The sequence below is a fragment of the Microcebus murinus genome, chromosome 14 (genome assembly GCF_040939455.1).
Source record: "Microcebus murinus isolate Inina chromosome 14, M.murinus_Inina_mat1.0, whole genome shotgun sequence".
NCBI lineage: Eukaryota > Metazoa > Chordata > Mammalia > Primates > Cheirogaleidae > Microcebus > Microcebus murinus.
Genome location: NC_134117.1, coordinates 78,900,526 through 78,920,955, shown reverse-complemented (window position 1 = coordinate 78,920,955; position 20,430 = coordinate 78,900,526). Strand labels below are relative to the sequence as shown.

The 20,430-nt window shown below is 49.4% G+C and overlaps 1 protein-coding gene across 1 annotated transcript in view; it reads right to left on the bottom strand.

Annotated features, from left to right (window-relative positions):
* Positions 1-1,713: 1,713 nt before the first annotated feature.
* Positions 1,714-20,430, bottom strand: part of LOC142875692 (anthrax toxin receptor-like) — a 38,996-nt gene continuing 20,279 nt past the window's right edge. Inside the window, exons 13-17 of the mRNA XM_076010407.1 lie at positions 18,856-19,128; positions 17,588-17,614; positions 16,279-16,422; positions 14,157-14,237; positions 1,714-2,057 (exon numbers count right to left, since the gene is read on the bottom strand). Coding sequence (XP_075866522.1) covers positions 1,770-2,057; positions 14,157-14,237; positions 16,279-16,422; positions 17,588-17,614; positions 18,856-19,128 — 813 coding nt within the window. The 3' untranslated portion in view covers positions 1,714-1,769. The remainder of the gene's footprint in view (positions 2,058-14,156; positions 14,238-16,278; positions 16,423-17,587; positions 17,615-18,855; positions 19,129-20,430) is intronic.

Here is a 20,430-nt window from a genome sequence, read left to right as displayed (position 1 = left end):
GTGTGCATGCACAGCCCACCCCAAGCACGCATGCTTCACACCAAGTCCTCCTAACCTCCCCTTCACCTTCCTGCCACCCCGCCCCACTCCCCTGACAAGCTTTGTTGGTGCCTGTGATCGTTCAGGGCCCGTGGAATGCCTGCCTCAGAGCAGACTTCTCGAAAATCCAGGTGTGATCTAGAGTAGCAGTGGGGACATGGGCAGCCCTGAAGCCAGGCAAGGCAGGAGCTTCAAAGAGAAGGAGGGTTCCAGGCTGTAGGAAACGGTCAGATGGGGCCTGAGGAGAGGGTGTGAGTGCAGACAGGAAGGCCACAGAGGGACAGCACCCACACACACACACTGGGAGGCTGCACACTGCGGGGCCACAGAGCACGGCTGCGTCTGGCATTGTCTCTGCACCACGCCCTGGGCCTGCCTCGGTCTTGGGGCTGGCATTTCTCTCTGGGCTCTGCCCAAGGCCCTCCCCGCTGTGGCTCCTTCTAAGGGGACCCGTCTCAGGTCACCTCCACAGCTAGACTTTGGCCAGACCCTCCTGGAGGAGACCCAGTCCCCAGACTCACCATCCCTAGTCACACCTAACTAATGAGGAATTAGCAAGGCTCGTACTTTGGAACAAGGAGTGCTTTATTTCTCATAAGGGCAGCGGCCGCTGGGCGGCTGCTCCAGCATATTGGGAAGCAGGCCCGGCCAGAAGCCAGACACACACGCTTCAAAGAAGAGATAAAAGACAACAGGGTGGCCACATACACATATTCAACAAGCTATAGCAATTATGAATATTCACGAAGGGAAATCATTTGTATGTGATTGGGCTTCTCTCAGGAGTCCAGGAGCCTCAGGGGTTCTGGGAGCCCCATCAGAGCCTTCCTGGGATGGAGGGGTGGTCCCCCAGGCAGGCCGTGTTTGCTGAAGGGTGGGTATGAGCTCCAGGGCTAGGGGGTGGCTAGCGAGGGTGGTGCTGGGGGAGCATCTTAGGCAGAGGCCCCAGGTGGGCCAACCTGGAGTGGCATAATTGAACCCATGCCCAGTGAGATTCCTCTGCCCCTTGGTGGCCGGTGACTCATGGGCCCCAGCGGAGAGCGGGAGGTGACCCTGCTTCTCACAAGAAGTGTGATTCTGGCAAATTATCTAACCGCCAGATCCTCTGGGTGTTACTCTAGTACTTGGAACCCATGCCTCCTCTTTCCTAGTGATCAAGGGGTCTAGACATGGCAAAACCCCAATGAATGGAGGCTGTTAAAATTCTCTGAAATTCTCCTGGGCTTGGGGACAGTGTGGGGTACGTGAAAGAGAAGTCATGTTTCTATAAAAGGCCTCCTTCTATGACACATGCAGAATTTGGGAAGCCAAAAAATGGAAAGCAGGGTTGTGAAGTGCAAGAAATGAGAGATTCAAGTAGATCTTTCACAAAACATCAGGGAAGGAGACACAGCATCATATTCATATTTAAAAGATTTTTTGGGCTTTTTTTCCATAGAAAATTTGGAATAAGACTGCATAGATTTGATCCCTTGGTGACAGCTGAGGTCATGGCTGTTGGGACTGGGACTCGCCCCTGCCCTCCATCCATAGGACACCAGGCTGGCTGTCCCAGCAGGGGCGGTCTAAACAGGTCTCACACAAGGAGCAGGCTCCTCAGGGGACAAACTCTTTGTCTGATCAGCAACAAATTCCAACTCCTTTGACCATAAACCAAGACTCAATATATATGTCTAATTTGGCAGACAAAGGCTTGTTAATTGTGGGTGTTTGGTGCCTTAGAGGTCAGGCTATAGGGGTGGGAGGGACATAGGCATTCTGCGGAGACACTGAGCAGGGGGAGGGGATAGCTGCAGCATCCTGGAGGAAGGCCTGGAGCAGCTGGCTGGGAGCTGTTGGCACCTGGACATGCAAGGTGCTTGCGTCATGGGCAGGCAATCCCAGCTGTGTGGAAGGCAGACCTTCGAGACGCAGGGTGCCTGTGTCATCGGAAGGCAATCCTGGTTGTATCGAAGGCAGAACTTGGGGCCGCAGGGTGCACATGGGGGCTGCATCAGGGGTAAGTTGAGGCACCTCCCCTGTAGGGAATAGAGGAGAGACAAGGTCACCGAGACGGCATTGGAATTGGGCCTGGAAGGCCACGGTTGCCTGGCTCCAGGGGGTCGGGACCAGTCAGGGCCGATGAGGGGCCTTGCTGGTTCTCCTGCTCTCCCCTGGGTGCTGGCCTCCAGCCTCACTCCTCCTTCCAGGCTCAAGTGAGGCACTGCATGTCCACCCTGCCTTCCCCAGCCTGCCCTAGGCACGGTGATTCTGGTCGCCTGTGCTTGGGGTTCACCTTGTCTGTGTGTCCCTGGGCTGGCAGCCTGGGGAGCAGGCAGCAGGAGGCCCTGCTCCCTGTGGCCCAGCGCTGCCCAGAGGCTCTGGCGAGCGTGTGTGGCAGGGAGCCTCACCGCGCCCTCAGGCCTAGCTGCAGGGCCCTGGGCAGGGGGAGTGCGGCAGCAGCTTTAGGAAGAGACTGGTCCAGACTCGGCAAACTCTCTCAGCAGGTCCAACCTCCCCTGACTTTGCTGTCACAACCCCACCCCCACCCCAGCCCCATGCCCTCATTCAAGCTCAGCTGAGGACCCCCAGCCTTCACTCAGAGTGCTCAGATGTGCCAGGGAGAGTGGCTGGTGCACAAGGGCCAGCTGGCATGGACTCGGGCCCTCCTACTCCAGGAGATCCTGAAGGCATTAAGAAGGGGGCCCACACTCCATGAGGCAAGACACTGCAGTTCCTAGAGGACCACAGGACTGCCTAAAACCCAGGGACACCAAGGGCCCCCTGGGCAGCCAGGCTTTTAGGAGCAGGGGCAGAACAAAGGCCCCTCCCCAGGTTGCCTGTGACCCCTGACCCCACATGCACACTCCCGCTTCAAGCCCTCCTGCCCTCTGTGCCTGGGCGGTGATGTGCCCTTGCTCTGTGCAAGGGCAGAATACGACAGTCCCTGCTCAAAGCAGTTTCTACTTCTGTGTCTTGCTATGGCTGGCCGAATAAGGGCCCTGAAAGATACCTGGGCCCTGAAAGATACCTGGGCCCTAATCCTTGGAACCCTGGCTAGGGCACCTTATGTGGCAAGAAACTTTGCTGCTGTGATCAAGTGAAGAGTCTCGAAGTGGGGTGATCAGGCTGGATTATCTGTGTGGGCCCGTTGCAATACCAAGGGTCAACAGAAGAGGGAGGCAGAGGGGCATTTGTCCACAGAAGAGGAGCTCCCAGGTGTGGAAGAGCAGAGAGACATGTGAAGACGCTGTGCTGCTGCCTCTGTGGCTGGAGGGAGGCCGGGAGCCAGGCAGTGTTGGGAGGCAGCGCTCAGTGCTGGAAAGGGCAAGGAGTGGATTCCCCCAAAGCCTCGGGAGGGAATGTGGCCTTGGTGACACCCTGATTTGAGCTCTGTGAATCCCATTTTAGACTTCTGGCCTCCATAGCTGAGAGAGCATACATTTGCATGGGTTTAAGCCACTAAGAGTGTGGAACTGTCACATCAGCAGCGGGAAACTGACACACTTCCCCAGGAAGACAACCTGCAGTAAAAGCCCTGCTCTCCACCAGACTGAAGGCAAGACCAGGAGAGGGCTAAGCAAATGTTCACTAAAGACAGAGTATGGTCTCCTGACTTGCCCCACGCAGTCCCCTGCCTCACTGTGCAGTCCTGGGCCTGTAAGGGTCAACCAGGAGGGAGGGGTCAGACTCAGAAGCCTGGAGAGTGGAGGGTGGGTCTCAGCCCAGCCCTCTATTGACTGAGGGGTTTGGAGCAGGTTCCAAATCTCAATGATTTCCTCTTCACAACACAGGTAATCACCTCCAGCCCCAGGGGCACAGTGTAGGGTAGCTTAAGGCATCAACTCTTGCACAGTGAAGTGCAAGAGTTAATGACAACACTCTATGAGGGGAGAAGGAAGCCATTGTTATGACCTCCAGGCCCTTCTCAGCCCTGTCTACAGGGCCATTTGTCCTCGCTGATGTCATCTGGCTCTGATATCTGCAGTCTTGGTTCTACCGTCCACCACTGTGGTCTCTTTCAGTCCTCCTGGGAATCTCTGTGCCATTAACCTGCCAGTGGCTATGATCCGCTGTTAGGGCAGCCTACACAGGAGAACAAAGAGGCCCCATGACAGGTACAAAGAATGAGTGCATGCATGTTGTCTGTGGCATAATCTCAGGGGCTGAGGCAGGTGTTAACAGCTGGACTTAAAATGGAATCATGCTCTTTGGTTGCTATAGCCTTGTGGTACAATTTGAAGTCAGGTAATGTGATGCTTCCAGATTTGTTCTTTTTACTTAAGAATGGGCTATTCAGGTTGTTTTTTGATTCCAAATGATGCTTAGGATTATTTGTTTCTACTTTGAAATATGATGCTGGTTTTTTGATGGAGATTGCATTGAATGAGTAAATCACTTTGGGCAGTGTGGACATTTTAATAATGTTGATTCTACTAATCTATAGGCTTGAAATGTTTTTCCGTTTGTTCGTGTCATCTGCGATTTCTTTCATCAGCGTTTTGTGGTTCTCCTTTTAGAGGTCTTTAATCTCCTTTGTTGAATATTTTCCTAGGTATTTTATTTTCTTTGTAGCTATTGTGAATAGTATTGAGTCCTTCATTTGACTGTCCACTTGAATCTTATTAGTACATAGAAATGCTGATTGGCGTACATTAATTTTGTAACCTGAGACTTTGCTGAATTCATTTATCAATTCTAGGAGTCTTTTGGTGGAGTCTTAGGGTTTTCTAGATACAAGATAATATCATCAGCAAACAGGGATAGTTTGACCTCCTCTTTCCTGATTTGGATGCCCTTTATTTCCTTCACTTGGCTGATTGCTCTGGGCAGGACTTCCAATATTATGTTGACTAGAAGTGGTGACAGTGGTCATTTTTGTCTTATTCCAGTTCTTAGTGAGAATGCTTTCAACTTTTCCCCATTCAGTATGACATTGGCTGTGAGTTTATCATCTATGGCTTTTATAATTTTGAGGTATGTTCCTTCTAGGCCTAGTTTGTTGAAGGTTTCTATCATGAAAGTGTGCTGGATTTTATTGAATACTTTTCTGCATATGTTGAGATGATCATGTGGTTTTTGTTTCTGTTTCTGTTTATGTGGTGAATCATGTTTATTGATTTCCATATGTTGAACCATCTTGGTATCCCTAGGGTTAAACCCACATGATCATAGTGAATTATCTTTTTGATGTGCTGTTGAATTTCATTTGCTATAAAAGTATTTTGTTGAGGACTTTTGCAACTATGTTCATAAGGAATATTGGTTTGTGGTTTTCTGTTTTTGTTGTATCCTTTTCTGGCTTTGGTATCAGGGTACTACTGGCTTCAAATAGAGACATAGACCAATTGAACAGAACAGAGAACCCAGAAATAAAACCATCTACCTACAACCAACTGACCTTTGACAAAGCAGACAACAATATAACACTGGGTAAAGGAAGCCCTATTCAATAAATGGTGCTGAGAAAACTGGATAGCCACGTATAGAAGAATGAAACAATAATCCTGTCTCTAACCATATACAAAAATTAACTCAAGACAAATTAAAGACTTAAATGGAAGACATGAAGTCATAAAAATTTTAGAAGAAAATGTAGGAAAAATTATTTTAGACAAAGAAATTTTGACTAAGAATCCCAAAACAAATATAGTAACAACAAAAATAAATAAATTACACTTAATTAAATTAAAAAGCTTTTGCAAAGCAAAAGAAATAATCAACAGAATGAACAGACCACCTACAGAATGGGAGAAAATATTCACAAACTACCCATTCAACAAAGGACTGATATCCAGAATATACAATGAACTCAAACAAACAAGGAAGAAAAAAATAGCCCCATCAAAAAGTGGGAAAAAACATGACCAGAACTTTCTTGAAAGAAGATAGACAAATGGCCAAGAAACATAAGAAAAAATGCTCAACATCTGGGAAATGCAAATTTAAGCTACAATGAAATAAGATCTTACCCCTATCAGAATGGCCATTATTAAAAAGACAAAAACAATAGATGTCGGTGTGGATGCAGATAGAAAAAAAAATGCTTACAGACTGTTGGTGGGACTATAAGTCAGTACAATCTCTATAGAAAACAGGAGGTGGAGAAAACAGGAGTATGGAGGTTTCTCAAAGAAATAAATGTAGACCAACTATTCGATCCAGAATTCCACCGTTGGGTATCTACCCAAATCAAATGATGTCATTTTATCAAAAAGACATCTGCACTAAAATGTTTATCACAGCACAATTCACAATTGCAAAGATGTGGAATCTATCTAAATGCCCTTCAAGTTATGAGTGGATAAAGAAAATGTGATACACACACACACACACACACACACACACACACACACACACGCACGCACGCACGTCCATGGAGTCCTACTCAGCCATAAAAAAGAATGAAATAATATCATTTGCAGCAATGTGGAGGGAACTGGAGACCATTTTTTAAATAAAATATGAATCATTAACATTCAAACTATTTTTTTAAATTTCTGAATATTATAGGGATACAAATATTTTGGTTACATGAATTGCTTTTGTGCAGTTTGAGTCAAAGTTGTAAGTGTGCTCATCCTCAAGATAATGTGCATTGTACCCATTAGGTGTGAATTTACCCATCCCCTTCTTCCCCCTCCCACTTGCTTGTTTTCTGCTGAGTTTTATTACCATATATGCACATGAGTGTTGGTTGATTAGTTCCAGTTAAATAGTGAATACATGTGGTATTTGTTTTTCTATTCTTGCGATACTTTGCTTAGAAGAGTGGTCTCCAGTTCCGTCCAGGTTGTAACAAAAGGTATTAGTTCACCATTTTTTTAAATGGCTGAATAGTACTCCATACTATACATATACCACATTTTATTAATCCACTCACTTACTGATCGGCACTTGGGTGGATTCCAACTCTTTGAAATTATGAATGGTGCTGCAATAAACATCTGAGTGGATATGTCTTTTTGAGAAGACTTTTTTCCTTTGGGTAAATACCCAATTGTGAGACTGTTGGATCAAATGGTAGGTCTACTTTTAGTTCTTTGAGGTATCTTCATACTACTTTCCATGAAAGTTGTACTAGTTTGCAGTCTCTCCAACAGTGTATAAGTGTTCCTTTCTCTGCACATCCACAGAAGCATCTGTTGTTTGGGGACTTTTTGATAAGCACCATTCTCACTGGAATTAAACAATATCTCATTGTGGTTTTGATTTGCATTTCCCTGCTGATTAGAGATGTTGAACATTTTTTCATATATTTATTGGTCATTAGTGTACCTTCTTTTGAAAAGCTTCTGTCCATGTCTTTTGCCCACTCTTCAATGGTGTTGTTTGATATTTTCATGTTGATTAGCTTGAGTTCTTTGTAGATTCTCACTATTAGCCCTTTACTGGATATACAGCAAGCAAATATTTTCTCCCATTCTGTAGGTTGTCTATTCACTCTGTTGATTGTTTCCTTGCTTTACACAGCTTTTTATTTTAATCAAGTCCCATTTGTTAATTTTTGTTGTTGCTGTGATTGCTTTTGGGGTCTTCTTCATAAATTCTTTGCTTAGGCCAATATCTATACGAGTTTTTCCAACATTTTCTTCTAGAATTCTTATTGTTTCATGTCTTAGGTTTAAGTCTGTTTTCCACCATGAGTTAATTTTTTTGATTGGTGACAGGTGCAGATTCTGTGTCAGCCCTCTACATGTGGCTATAAGTTGGAGCTAATAGATGGGTACACATGGGCACAAATTAATATAAAGGACATGACAAACCAAGAAGGGGGGAGGGTAGGAGAATGGGTATGGGATACAAACTTACCTTTGAGTACAATGAATACTATTCTGGTGATGGGCATACCAAAAGTCCTAACTTAAGCATTATACAAGGTATCTTTATAACAAAAACACTTTTACCCCTTTAATTAATATTTTGAAATTTAAAAATGGAACCAATTTCTCCACATCCTTGCAAGCATTAGTTATTTTTTGTCTTTTGGATAAATAACCATTCTAGTGGGGGTGAGATGATCCTCACTGTGGTTTTGATTTGCATTTCCCTGATGATTAGGGATGTTGAGTAATTTTTTGTGCATTTTTTATCCACATGAGTATCTTCTGTTGATGAATGTTTATTCAGATCACTTGCCCACTTTTTAGTCAGCTTGTTTACAATTGTCCTGTTGAGATGTTTTAGTTCCATGTATATTCTGCATATTCATCCCCTGTCAGATGAGAGTAGTTTGCAAATGTTTTCTCCCATTTTGTAGATCATCTTTTCACTCTGTTGATTGTTTCCTTGGCTGTGTAGAAGCTTTTTAGTTTAATATAATCCCATTTGTTTATTTTGGTTTTGCTGCCTGTGTTTTGGGTGTCTCATTAATAAAACATTTTCTGGACCAATGTCCTGAAGTTTTTCCCTATGTTATTTTGTAGTTTCATAGTTTGAGACTTACGTTTAGGTCTTTGATCCATTTTGAGTTGATTTTTGTATATGATGAGAGGTGGGGATCTACTTTTATTCTTCTGAATATACCCAGTTTTCCCAGCACCATTTATTGTAGAGACTGTCCTTTCCCCAGTGACTGTTTTTGGCACCTTTGTAAAAAAATCAGTTGGCTGTACATATGTGGGTTAATTTCTGGATTCTCTGTTCTGTTCCATTTAGCAGAATGTGTCTGTTTTTATGCCAGTACCATGCTGTTTTGGTTATTTAGTACAGATTGGTAGTGTATGTTGAGATCTGGTAGTGTCTTCCACTTTGTTCTCTTTGCACAGGATTGCTTCGGCTGTTCAGGGTCTTTTGTGTTCCGTACACATTTTAGAATTTGTGAAGAATGTCATTGCTATTGTGATAGGAATTTCACTGAATCTGTAGATGGCTTTGGGTAGTATTGTCATTTTAACAATTGAATCTTCTGAACTCCGAGCATGTGATATTTTTCTATTTGTATTATTTTTAATTTTTTCATCAATGTTTTGTAGTTTGTAGAGGTCTTCTACCTCCTTGTTTAAATTTATTTCTAAGTATGGTGTTATAGCTATTATAAATGGGATTGCCTTCTTGATTTCTTCTTCAGCTAGCTGGTTGTTTGTATATAGAAATGCTACTGCTTTTTGTATATTAATTTTGTATCCTCTGACTTTACTGAATTTGCTTACCAGTTCTAAGAGTTTTTTTGTAGAGTCTTTACATTTTTCTATATGTAAGATCATGTCATCAACAAAGAGGGACAATCTGATTTCCTCCTTTTCAATTTGGTTATCTTTATTTTTTTCTTTTGCTTAATTGCTTTGGCTAGGACTTCCAGGACTATGTTGAATAATAGTAGTAAGAGTAGGTATCCTTGTCTTGTTCCAGTTCTTAGAGGAAAAGCTTTCCCCTGTTCAGTAGGATGTTAGTTGTGGGTTTGTCATATATGGCTTTATTATGTTGAAATATTTTCCTACTATACCTAACTTACTGAGAGCTTTTTTGTTATCCTGAAGGAATTTTGAATTTTATCAGATATTTTTTCTGCATCTAGTGAGATGATCATATGGTTTTGTTCGTCATTCTATTGATATGGTATATAACATTTATTAATTTGCATATGTTAAACCATCCTTGCATTCCTGGGATAAATCCCACTAGATCATGGTATTCATATATTATATTTTGGAAGTGTTGTTGGGTTCAGTTTTCTAGTATTTTGTTGAAATTTTTTGCAATTACATTGATTAGGGATATTGGTCTATAGTTTTCTTTTTTTGTTGTGTCCTTGTCTGGGTTTGGAATCAGGATTATCCTGACAACATACATTTAGTTAGAAACAGTTCCCTGTGCTTCAATTTTTTGGAATACTTTGAGAAGAATTAGTACTAATTCTTCTTTAAAAGTTTGGTAGAATTCAGTGGGGAAGCTATCTGGTCCTGAACTTTTCTTTGTTGGGGGATTTTTTTATTACTGATTCAATCTTGTTACTCTTTACTGTTCTGTTTGGTTTTCTATTTCTTTTTGTGTCAATCTTGGTAGGGAGTATGTGTCAAGGAATTTATTCATTTCCTTTAGGTTTTTTAATTTATTGGTATATAGTTGCTCCTAGTAGTCTCTAATGATCCTTTGTATTTCTCTGGTATCTGTTGTGACATCTCTTTTTTTTTTATTTTATTCATTTGGGTTCTCTCTCTGTCTTTTTTTTTTCTTAGTCTAGTTAGTTTTTATCTTTTCAAAAAACCAACTTTTCTCATTGATGTTTTTTATCTCAATTTTGTTTATTTGTGCTCTGATCTTTATTATTTCATTCCTTCTACTAATTTTAGGTTTGGTTTGTTCTTGTTTTCTAGTTTCTTGAGGTGCATCATTATGTTGTTTATTTGAAAATTTCTAGTTTTTTATGTAGACATTTATTGCTATAAATATTGCTTATCTCCTAATACTTCTTTTGCTGTGCCCCATAGCTTTTGGTATATTGTGTTTCTATTTTCATATGTATCATGAATCTTTAAAATTTTCTTTTTAACTTCTTCCTTCACCTATTTGCTGTGCAGGAGCATATTGTTTAATTTCCTTGTATTTGTATCATTTCAAATGCTTCTCTTGCTATTGTTGTCTACTTTTATTCCATTGTGGTCAGATAAGATACTTGATATGATTTCAATTTTTAAAAATATTTTGAGACTTGTTTTGTGTCCTACTTATGGTCAATCCTGTAGTGTATTCCATGTGCTAATGAAAAGAATATGTATTTTGAATCTGTTTAGTGAAATGTTCTGTAAATGTTTGGTAGGTCAATTTGGTATGGTGCAGTTTAAATCCAACATTTCTTTATTGAATTTCTGTCTAGATAATCTGTCCAATGGCAACAGTGAGGTGTTGAAGTCCCCAACTATTATTGTATTGGGATATATTTCTCCCTTTAGATATAATAACACTTGCTTTATATATCTGGGTGCTCTGGTGTTGGGTGCATATATATTTACAATTGTCATATTCTCCTGCTTAATTGATCCCTTTATGTATATAATGTCCTTCATTGTCTCTTTTTACAGCTTTTGACTTGAAATGTATTTTTTTGGTATAAGTACAGCTACTCTTGCTCACTTTTGGTTCCCATTTTCATAGAATATCTTTTTCCATCCCTTCACTTTCAGTCTTTATATATCTTTACAGATAAAGAGAGTTTCTTGTATGTGGCATATAGTTAGGTCTTGTTTCTTTAGTCATTCAACCAGTCTATATCTTTTAAATGGGGAATTTAATTCATTTACATTCAAGGTTATTATTGATAGGTGAAGACTTACTCTTGTCATTTTATTGATTGCTTTCTGGTTGTTTTGTGTATTCTTTGTTTTTCAGTTCCTCTCATTGTATATTATATTTGTGGTTGGGTGGTTTTCTGTAGTGATAAAGTTTGGTTCCTTTCTCTTTCTCATTTGTATATTGGCTTCCCAGGGAGTTTTAAAGTTTCCATGTTTTTGTGATGGTGTTTATCATCTTTCACTTCCAGATGAAAGACTACCTTGAGCATTTCTTATAAGGCCTGTCTTATGGTGATGAATTCCTTCAGTTTTTGCCTGTCTGTAAAAAAAAACAAACACTTTATTTCTTCTTTATTTCTGAAGGATAATTTTCCTGGGTATAATATTCTTGGCTGACAGTTTTTTTTTTTTCACTACTACTTTGAATATATCACCCCCTTCTCTCCTGGCCTGTAAGGTTTCTGCTGAGAAATCCAATGTTAGTCTAATAGGGATTCCCTTATATGTAGCTTGACGCTATTCTCTTGCTGCTTTTAGAATATTTTCTTTGTCCTTGGCTTTTGACCATATAAATAGGATGACCTGTTTCAGTTGAATACTTTTCAGATTCTATGGGCTTCCTCAACCTGATATCCATCTCTTGCTCTCAATACTTGCGAATTTTTCTGCTATAATTTCATTTAATATATTTTTCCTCACCTTTTCCCTTCTTTTCTTTTTCAGGAATGCCCATAATACAAATATTTGTTCACTTAATGTTGTTCCTTACATCCTGTATGGTCTCTTCATTCTTTCTTGTTTTCTTTGTTCTTCTTTATTCTCTTTACTCCAATGAATAGGAACAATTATTTTTTATTTAAAAATTTAATATTATAGCACAGTTTCTAAAAAAATAAATAAAATAAAATGAAACTGAAGCCAAACCTAAAAACAATTATTATGTACATGACATTGTCCCAACCCTAGAGAGGATGCCAGGATGTAGACAGGTCAGTAAAAATGGGCCCTGAATGCTGCTTTCTCTTACTGGGACTCTCTCTTTTAATGAGAGTGACCCTTCTTCCCTCTAGACTCCAGCCCTGGCACCTGCCCTCTCTTGCCCTGTCCTACTGGCCCCTACCTTAGGATGATGCTCACTTTTCCCTTGTGCTCTCTCAGACTCTGTTCAGAGCCATCTGTGTCGGCAGGCTCCCATCCACCCTCATTCTCACCCACCTGGATTCTTTCTGACTGTTCAGGATTTCAGCCTCCCTTCTTAGTCTGACTGAATTATGTTTCCCTGATCTCCCTGCCTACCTCAAAATCCAGTTGTCACAAACCATCTTCCTTTTCAGCTCACACCCTTTGGTAATGCTCCCTAGTGTTGGGAGAATCCAATTCCTACACCCAACCCCACACACCAGGCTCTTGAGCTTGTCACTACCCTTCTTTGAGGCTCCCACAGCATGGGGGCTACTACAAGACCTGGCTATGCCCCTAGAACACTCTCTTTCACTCCTCTGCCTCAAGAGCCCTCCTCCTCACCTCTCCATTTTGCAGGGCATTTTCTGAGCCTAGCCGCAGTTCTGATGATGTCTCTGCCAAGCTGCCTTCCCTGAAGCCAGGCTGGGAAGAAGCACCCTAGCCCTAAAGTCCCAGAGCACTTGAACTGAGTTCCTTTCCCCAACACAAAAGTCAGACACAGGCCCCCCACTCTTTCTGTCTCCTGGAACAGTTTGGGGGCTCCTTCACCTCATAGGCCCCTGTCCCTCCCTGTCTCGGGTCACACACTGAGCTAGGGCCAATCCCAGAACAAGAGCAAGCAGAGCCTGGCTCAGACCTCAGCCTGGAGGCACGGGGACAACTTCTTTCCACTTCTACTTGGAGCTCAGGACAGGCTCAGCAGCACACTCCACCCACCACCAACCTTCTGACCAAGAATTGGCTGGGCCCAGAGCTGGGACACACCATCAAGATGTGCCAGGCCATAGCCAGGCCTCACTGGGGTGGCTCTGTCAGGGGGAGATTAAAGGCCCCTTTTCACACCTTGTGGGAGTTACTCAGCTTCCAACCTTGGCACAGGGAGGATCTTCTCTAATGTCCAGTTCTCTCCTCTGTTCCAAGAATGTGGCCAGTAAAGCCTTCATTACAGACCCTGAGGGCCAGACTATCCCTAGGGCCCTGGTGGAATCTGCAAAATGTGGGACCATGGAAAGGCCAGGCAGATACACCCCAGCTGCAGCCAGGAGCCTGGCTCTCCAGGGCCCCAGGGCCTGAGCAGGGCAGCCTCTGGGGGTGGGGGTAACCATCAAAAGGTTTCAAGTGCTGATCCAATGAGGGGGAAGCATGAAGGGCAGAAGCCCAGCCGAGGTTCACCTCCAGCTCTACGACTCCTGGACTTTCGGACCTGGGACACACCACTCAACCGCTCTGTGCTCAGTTCCCCTCAGCAAACTGGGGCAATAAACAGTAGCACCTACTCATACAGACACTGGGAGGATAAAGCAGTGAACACAGGGAAGGCTCCTAGGCTAGCAACTGGCCCGCGGGGCAGCCCTCACTATCAGTCCTCATTGACTTTAGGTCACAGGAGAAGTACAGTAACAATCTCGGTTCTCCCCATGGCCCCAAGGTGATGACACAAGGAGGGACGCTTTACCACCTTCTAGAACCGGTCAGTGCTGCCCAGACCGCACCGTCAACCACACCCACCAGCACTCTCGGCACCCAGGGACCAGCAAAGGAAATGCAGCGTGCCTCACCCAGAAACGGTCGGGGGACCCACGGGCACCGTTTCCCCCTGTCCTGGGCGTTCCTGCCTGGCAGGTGCCCTGACACGGCTCTCTGAGCCACAGTCCCAGAGGGCCACTGTCAAGGGCAAAAGCAGTGGCCTCCTGCCCATTGGGAGGGTCCCTGTGCCCGGCTCACCTGGAACCTGCGTGGACACCACATCGGTGACACCTGGTTGCAGCTGGGCTGAGCGAAGCCACACATGGTGCCCAGATTGTCCTGAAAAGCAATGTGGCCATTAGGAAGCCAGGCGGCCTGGACGCTGCCCCAGAGGCGTCAGGACCCCACTCCCCGCAGCTCTGTCCCCAGGAAGACAGAGCTCCAGGTCCCCTGGGGAGGGGCCCTGGGGGCCAGTGTGCTGAGGGATGGTCACTGAGGGTCACAGGGTCACAGTGAGGTTTGCAATCTGGCACAACACCGTATTTTTGGTGTAGGGGGAGGAGAAGCCAGGGCAGATCTAGAGGAAAAGTCCAAAGTGTAGAGTGAGGTGTGGAGGCCCAGCAGAGGTCCTGCAGGGCACTGGGCACGGGCCCTGGCAGGAAGTCGGGGCGGGCGAGGAGGTGGTAATAGGGGCACACGAGGGGAAGGTGATGCAAGGACTGTGCCCTGCTTAGGGGGCCGGGTCCCCGAGACCAGGGCAGAGAGAAGAGGCAGCAGAGTCCAGACGGGCTGGCAGCCATGGGCAGCAGCTCGGGCCCAGGGCTCTGCAGTGTGGCCTTCCTGGGCCCTGGAGGGGCTGGGGGGGGCTGTGCCCTACAAGCAGGAACAAGGCGCTGGCAGGAGACTTCCTCCCACTGGAGGGCATGCTTTGGCTTCTCTGTGCCACACACTCAGGGGAGAGGCAGGCCTGGCCTCCCTGCTGCCCTCTGGGGTGGCCGAGGAGCTGGAGGCTCCCAGCAGGAAGCGGTAGATGGGACCAGGGTCAGAGCCCGGCCCGGGAAGGAGGAGGGCAAAGCCAGGCGGGACGTCTGGAGTTCTCACCCCGTCACCACCAGCCCCCCAGGGGCCGCTCCCTCCCTGTCCCGGGGCCTCATGGCTGCTGCCTGGCTTGTTCCCCGTCCCCAAAGGAGGCCAGGGGACTTCCTGGGCAAGGAGGGTTCCTCGGGGTGAATTGCCGTCGTCTGGGTCCCAGGGCTCAGACTCCTGCCCAGTTGTCTGTGAGGCCCTGTGTCTCCATCGCCACCCTCCTCCCTGCAGCCCTTGACACCCCATCTCAGCAGGTGACGAGGCCCATTCCGTGAGCACTTTCCTCACTCTGCTTAAATATCCTGCTGCTCCAGTGGGAAGGTGCCACCAGCATTTATGAAGCGTTTCCGTGGTGGTAAGTACATGGCTCAGGACTGGTTCTTTTTATTTTTATTTTAAAAAATTAATTTCAAGACCCTCTAGATTTATTTTGCCATGGGGGAAGTCAAGCCCTGGAGACTGAGTCACATAGCATGTTTGCAATCCTGCTTTTAAAAGATATCTTAACTCTCCTTCTCGCTCTTGCTCTGCAGGGGACTAGGAGAGGGGAGAGCAGCCCACGGCCTCCCTGAGAGAGTCCGGCCTCCTCTGCTGTCCTGTGCAGACCTCAGGCCAAATGGGCCCCAGTTACTCCTCCACGGTGACATGTTCACTACACCTTTCCTGAAAGAGGGTCTCGGCTGATCAGAACCTGTATCTACGCATTGAGCTTTACATAAAATATGTTAAAATTCTGTTAAACATTCCTGAACTTTGTCTCTATGAACAATCCCCAACTGCCACACTTTGAAACGCTGATGTCTGTGCCTTGGAGCCTGTGCCTCCCGGTCAGCTCAGCCTCAAACTTTGTGACAGAATAAACTCTCTTTAAACAGATTGTTGCAGGCTGACATTTTCCTGACCTGCATGAGCGTCTCGGTGACTCAGTTTGTCTGACTCATACATCTGACAACCACAGGCAGGTGGTTTCAAACTGAAGCCACTGCTGGACTGATGGCACCTCTGTGAGAACCAGGGACTGGACACGTGTCACCAGCTGCCACTGTCCAGAAACCTGGGAATTCTCCCAAAGGGGCAGCTTCTTGTGCAGGACCGGCCTGGGGCTGGGGCACAGGAGCCTCACACCGCCTCCCGCCCTGGGGAGGCCCGGCCTCTGGCGTTCCTGCAGCGCCAAGCTGCCACACCAGCGCCCACAGAGCACGCTGCCTCCCGGCCCGGCCCCCGAGGCCTGGCCCAGCATCCCCTCCTCCTCTGCCCCAGCCTAGGTGTCACAGCCCCAGAGTGTCCTTCTTACCTTCCTCATTCTCGTCCTGCACAGTCTGCACACTCCTTGGTTCTCACAGCAACTGACAACCACTGTGGGGGCCGGGCAGACGGCAGGTTGCGGTGGGCATGGTGTCACGGGCTGTGTTGCTAACGGGACACACGCCAGTTCCACCTTTTAGAAGGAGAAAAACCGCTGTCTGCCTCCTTGCCTGGCAGACTCTGGGCAGCAGGGACGTGGGGTCTGTGGCCGCAGCACCTGGCACAGGGCCAGCTCCTCAGCAGACACTTGTCACTGAATGAAAGCACCAGTGAGGGGCACCCAGCACGGGCAGCGTCCTCCGCGGGAGAAACGCGCACACTGCTCAGGGCTGCGCACACGGCTCTTCCCCTAAACGCCAACGGCTCGGCCTGTGCCCTCCCTGCTTCCTCAGCCACTCACGTTGGCGGAAGCCTGTCCTGGAGGCTGAGTGGCCGTCCCTGCCCACGCCCTCTGCTCTGCCCCTGCGGCCACAGCGTCCCCAGGCCCACGCTGCCCACGCAGAGGCAGAGACAGCCAGGGTGTTTCCACCGCAGCCCGGCCAGGGCCTCCTGCCTCAGCCACCCTCCACGGCCACTCACGGCCCTGGGGTCCCCAGCCCGGGTGAGCCACAGCCGGCTCCTGCCCTCGGTCCCTGTGCTCACTGGGGCTGGCGTCCCTCCCACCCCGAGCCCTGCAGTCCCTGGAGGCTGAGCCCAGCCAGCGCTCGGCCTGCCTCAGCCACCCTCCACGGCCACTCACGGCCCTGGGGTCCCCAGCCCGGGTGAGCCACAGCCGGCTCCTGCCCTCGGTCCCTGTGCTCACTGGGGCTGGCGTCCCTCCCACCCCGAGCCCTGTAGTCCCTGGAGGCTGAGCCCAGCCAGCGCTCGGCCTGCCGGGAGACGGGGACCAGACGCATCTCACGGAGTCAAGCCTCCATGCAGAGCCTGGGCTGGGACCAGGTCCCCAAACTGGAGGCTCCTTCTCCAGAGCTCACCTGGGTCCTCACATCCCACCACAGCCCTTTGAGGACCACACTAGAGCTCCACGCATCGCAGCAGGGACCCCGCAGTTGCGGAACCTGGGGCCCAGGCTGCACTTTCCCTGACAGAGGCTCATGACAGGCGGTGCTGGGAGCGGAAGGGCCTTGTCTGGGTGACATCACAGTGAGTCCCACGCCATCCCCTGGCCACTCCCTGCCCCTCTGCAGCCCTCTCCTTTGCCCAGGAAGGTGGGAGCTCAGGGACACAGGCTTCACGGAGCCTCCTCGTGAAGGGCAGCCCCCCCTCAGATGACAATCAGAACCAGAACCACGACTTACCTTTTCTGCCCTCTGCCCAGACTTCTTCTGGAATGTTCAAAAGAGAAAGATGTGAGATGGGGGGGCTCTGTCTGGTCCCTGCACACAGACGGGACCCTGCTCTGGAGCAGCAGGACAGGCGCCAGACTGCGGGTGTCAGTCGGGGCCCGAGCCTGTGGCGCTGCGGCCAGCAGGCCCCACCTTACCCCAGGGGAGTCCCTGCACCCCTGCCCTGGCGTCCTCCGGTATCAGCCAGGTTATGGGCCCGGGCCCTGGAGAGACCCAGCCCAGGACGTGCCCCTCATCAGCCCAGAGCCCACATGGGGGGGAGGACACAGGGCCCACTGCCCTTCCCCTGGGAGAACTTCTCTGTCCCTGACCTCCCAGCCCTCAGGGACTGTCCCTCTCCTGGTCCCTGCAGTTTCTCTCCTTGCTGCTCCCCTGCAGAGATCAAACCCACTTGGTCTCTGTGGCCGTGCCCTGTCCCTCCCTCCCTGTGCTCTGTCCCCTGTCTTCTCCAGCTCTCTGGGTGGGTCCTGTCCACCCCAGCTCCCAGTGCCTCTGCCTCCCCACCAACCCCGGGCGAGTGTCTGCCGTTTTGCTCAGGCTCTGCTTCACGTGGAGCATGGGCCACATCATACGATGGTGGACGTTTCACCCTGGGGGTTAGACCAGAGGCAGGACTGTGAGCCCCTGCAGGTGACAATGGTGGGGGCTTCATTTCTGTCCCTCCCCAGCCCTGCATGGGGTCCAGGAGGAGCTGGCACTTAGTAAGGACAGAGGAAGGCGTGGGGAAGGCACTAGAAATGGGCCAAGATCCACGCTGGGTTTTAAGGCACAGCCGGACCAGAGGTTACCGTCCCTCCCTGGTCAGCCCGTTCTGCACTTGGAGCCATCAGTGCTTCATGTGGACCCTCCCATCCTCCCTCAACATGGAGCCCCCTCCTGGCCCGTTCCACCTGGGGCTTCCAGAAGATGGGCTTGTGTGAGGCAGCCCTGTTCCAGGGGCTGGGGTCACTTCTCTCAGGACCAGGGCAGGCCTTGGCCCCATGTCCAGGGCGTCCCAGGCCACTATCTGTGGCAAGCCGGGGCTGAGGCGTGGTGGAAGCCCAGGCTCTCCATGGCCTGCTAATGCAGGGACCGAAACTGCCCTCCCCTGGCTCACGTGATGATCTCGGAGCCAAAGGGAACCTGCCCAAAGGCAGGATCATGGGGCTGTCACACATTCGTGTTCCTCAGAGGCTGGGCCTGTTTGGGGGTCCCAGGGCCGGGTGGCAGGGAGCACTTACCTTCCTGCGGCACAGATACCAGATCCCACATATCAGCAGCAGGAGCCCCAGCAGGGCCAGCAGGAGCAGGGGTAAGAATAAAGGGTTGCTTGTCAAGCCCTCCAATGGGCCAGCTGGCTCGGGATCACCTCCAAGGCCCGGTATTGGTAGGCCTGGTATGCCCGGTATTGGTAGGCCCGGTATTGGTAGGATACTCTTCCGCCGTGAACCACTGATGAAGTCGTCGTCGTCGTCGTCTTGGACTAGACTGGCACTGCGTTGGGGACCAGCGCTCTGTAGGAGAAAGATGTCACCACGGATGATGCCTGGCAAATGGCACAAGTGTCAGCAGCGGGGGAGGGTTTGCTTGGCCCCATCTATCCCTACTCCCTTGGCCCCAGACAGCCCCACCTCAAGGGGCCACAGTGGGGCAGGAGCTGGGCTGGTCCCCAGAGACCTGCAGGCCCCACCTCTGGCTCTGCTCAAAGGCTCTGCCCAGAAGGCCCAGGACACTGCCCAGTCTGACAAAGCCACCCTCGCTGCACAGCTCGGCTGCCAGCACAGGGCTGGGGTGAGGCCCGCAGGACCTACAGCCCGCAGATGGGTGAGGGGCGCGTGCTGAGGCCCAGGAGAGGTGCAGGCCATGAGCAGGGGCAGCCGACCCCTGCATGGCCCCAGAGCCTCTCTGCCGCCTTGGGCACACAACTCGGGCTCTGGCCTCAGTGTCCACACCGTACAAAGGGAAGGAGCGCCCCCGGTGGGCAGGTGTGAGGTGTAGAGAGGCCAGAGAGTCCTAACTCGGGCCTGGTCCCTGTGGGGGAACTGCAACGGGAACTTTCGTCCTGAGTGTTCTTCCCAATAAAGGGAGCGTGGGCTGCACCGTGGGAACACAGGCTGCCCAGTCCTCCCCTGAGTCCAAGGAGAGAGGGGAGACGGCCTGTGCCGGCACAGGCTGCTGAAGGAGAGGCCCCTCAGGCTGAGGGCAGGGCCCCTGGCTGGGCTGGAGCCCCAGGGCTGCTCCCCAGGTCCTGCCTACATGTGCCTGGTGTCGCGGGCTGCCAGCGGCTGGACTCCCCATGGCCCATGTGTGCTCCGACTGCTGATCATGCGTGATGTGCAGGGACAAGTGAAGGCAGACCCAGAGGGAGGACTGTCAGCTCTGCTGGGTCCTCACCAGCCGGGACTGGGCACGGGGCGGTGCAAGTAGGCTCAGGCCCCCCTCCCCGCCCCCGGCACATCCTCCTGTCATGCTGCCCTGAGCCAGGTGCACAAGTCACGTGCAGCTCTGACAAGCAGGCACCTGGGAGCAGCACCTTCATCCCCAGGAGTCCCTTCCTGCGCCGAGCCCGGCCCACACCCCTGACGGCTTCCCCTCCAAGGCAGGGGACACACACACTGCAGGGGTCACAGGGTGAGCAGAGGGATGGCTCAGGAGCCCGAGAAAGGAGAGGCAGAAAGGAGCTGCACAGCAACAGCAGGTGGTCACCAGGTGTTCACCAGGCAGGTTTGGGGCCCGGGGATCATGAGTGAGCTTAGGGCCAGGTTGGCAGTCGGGGCACCGACTCAGTCACACACACCCTGTCTGCAGCCGGTGGA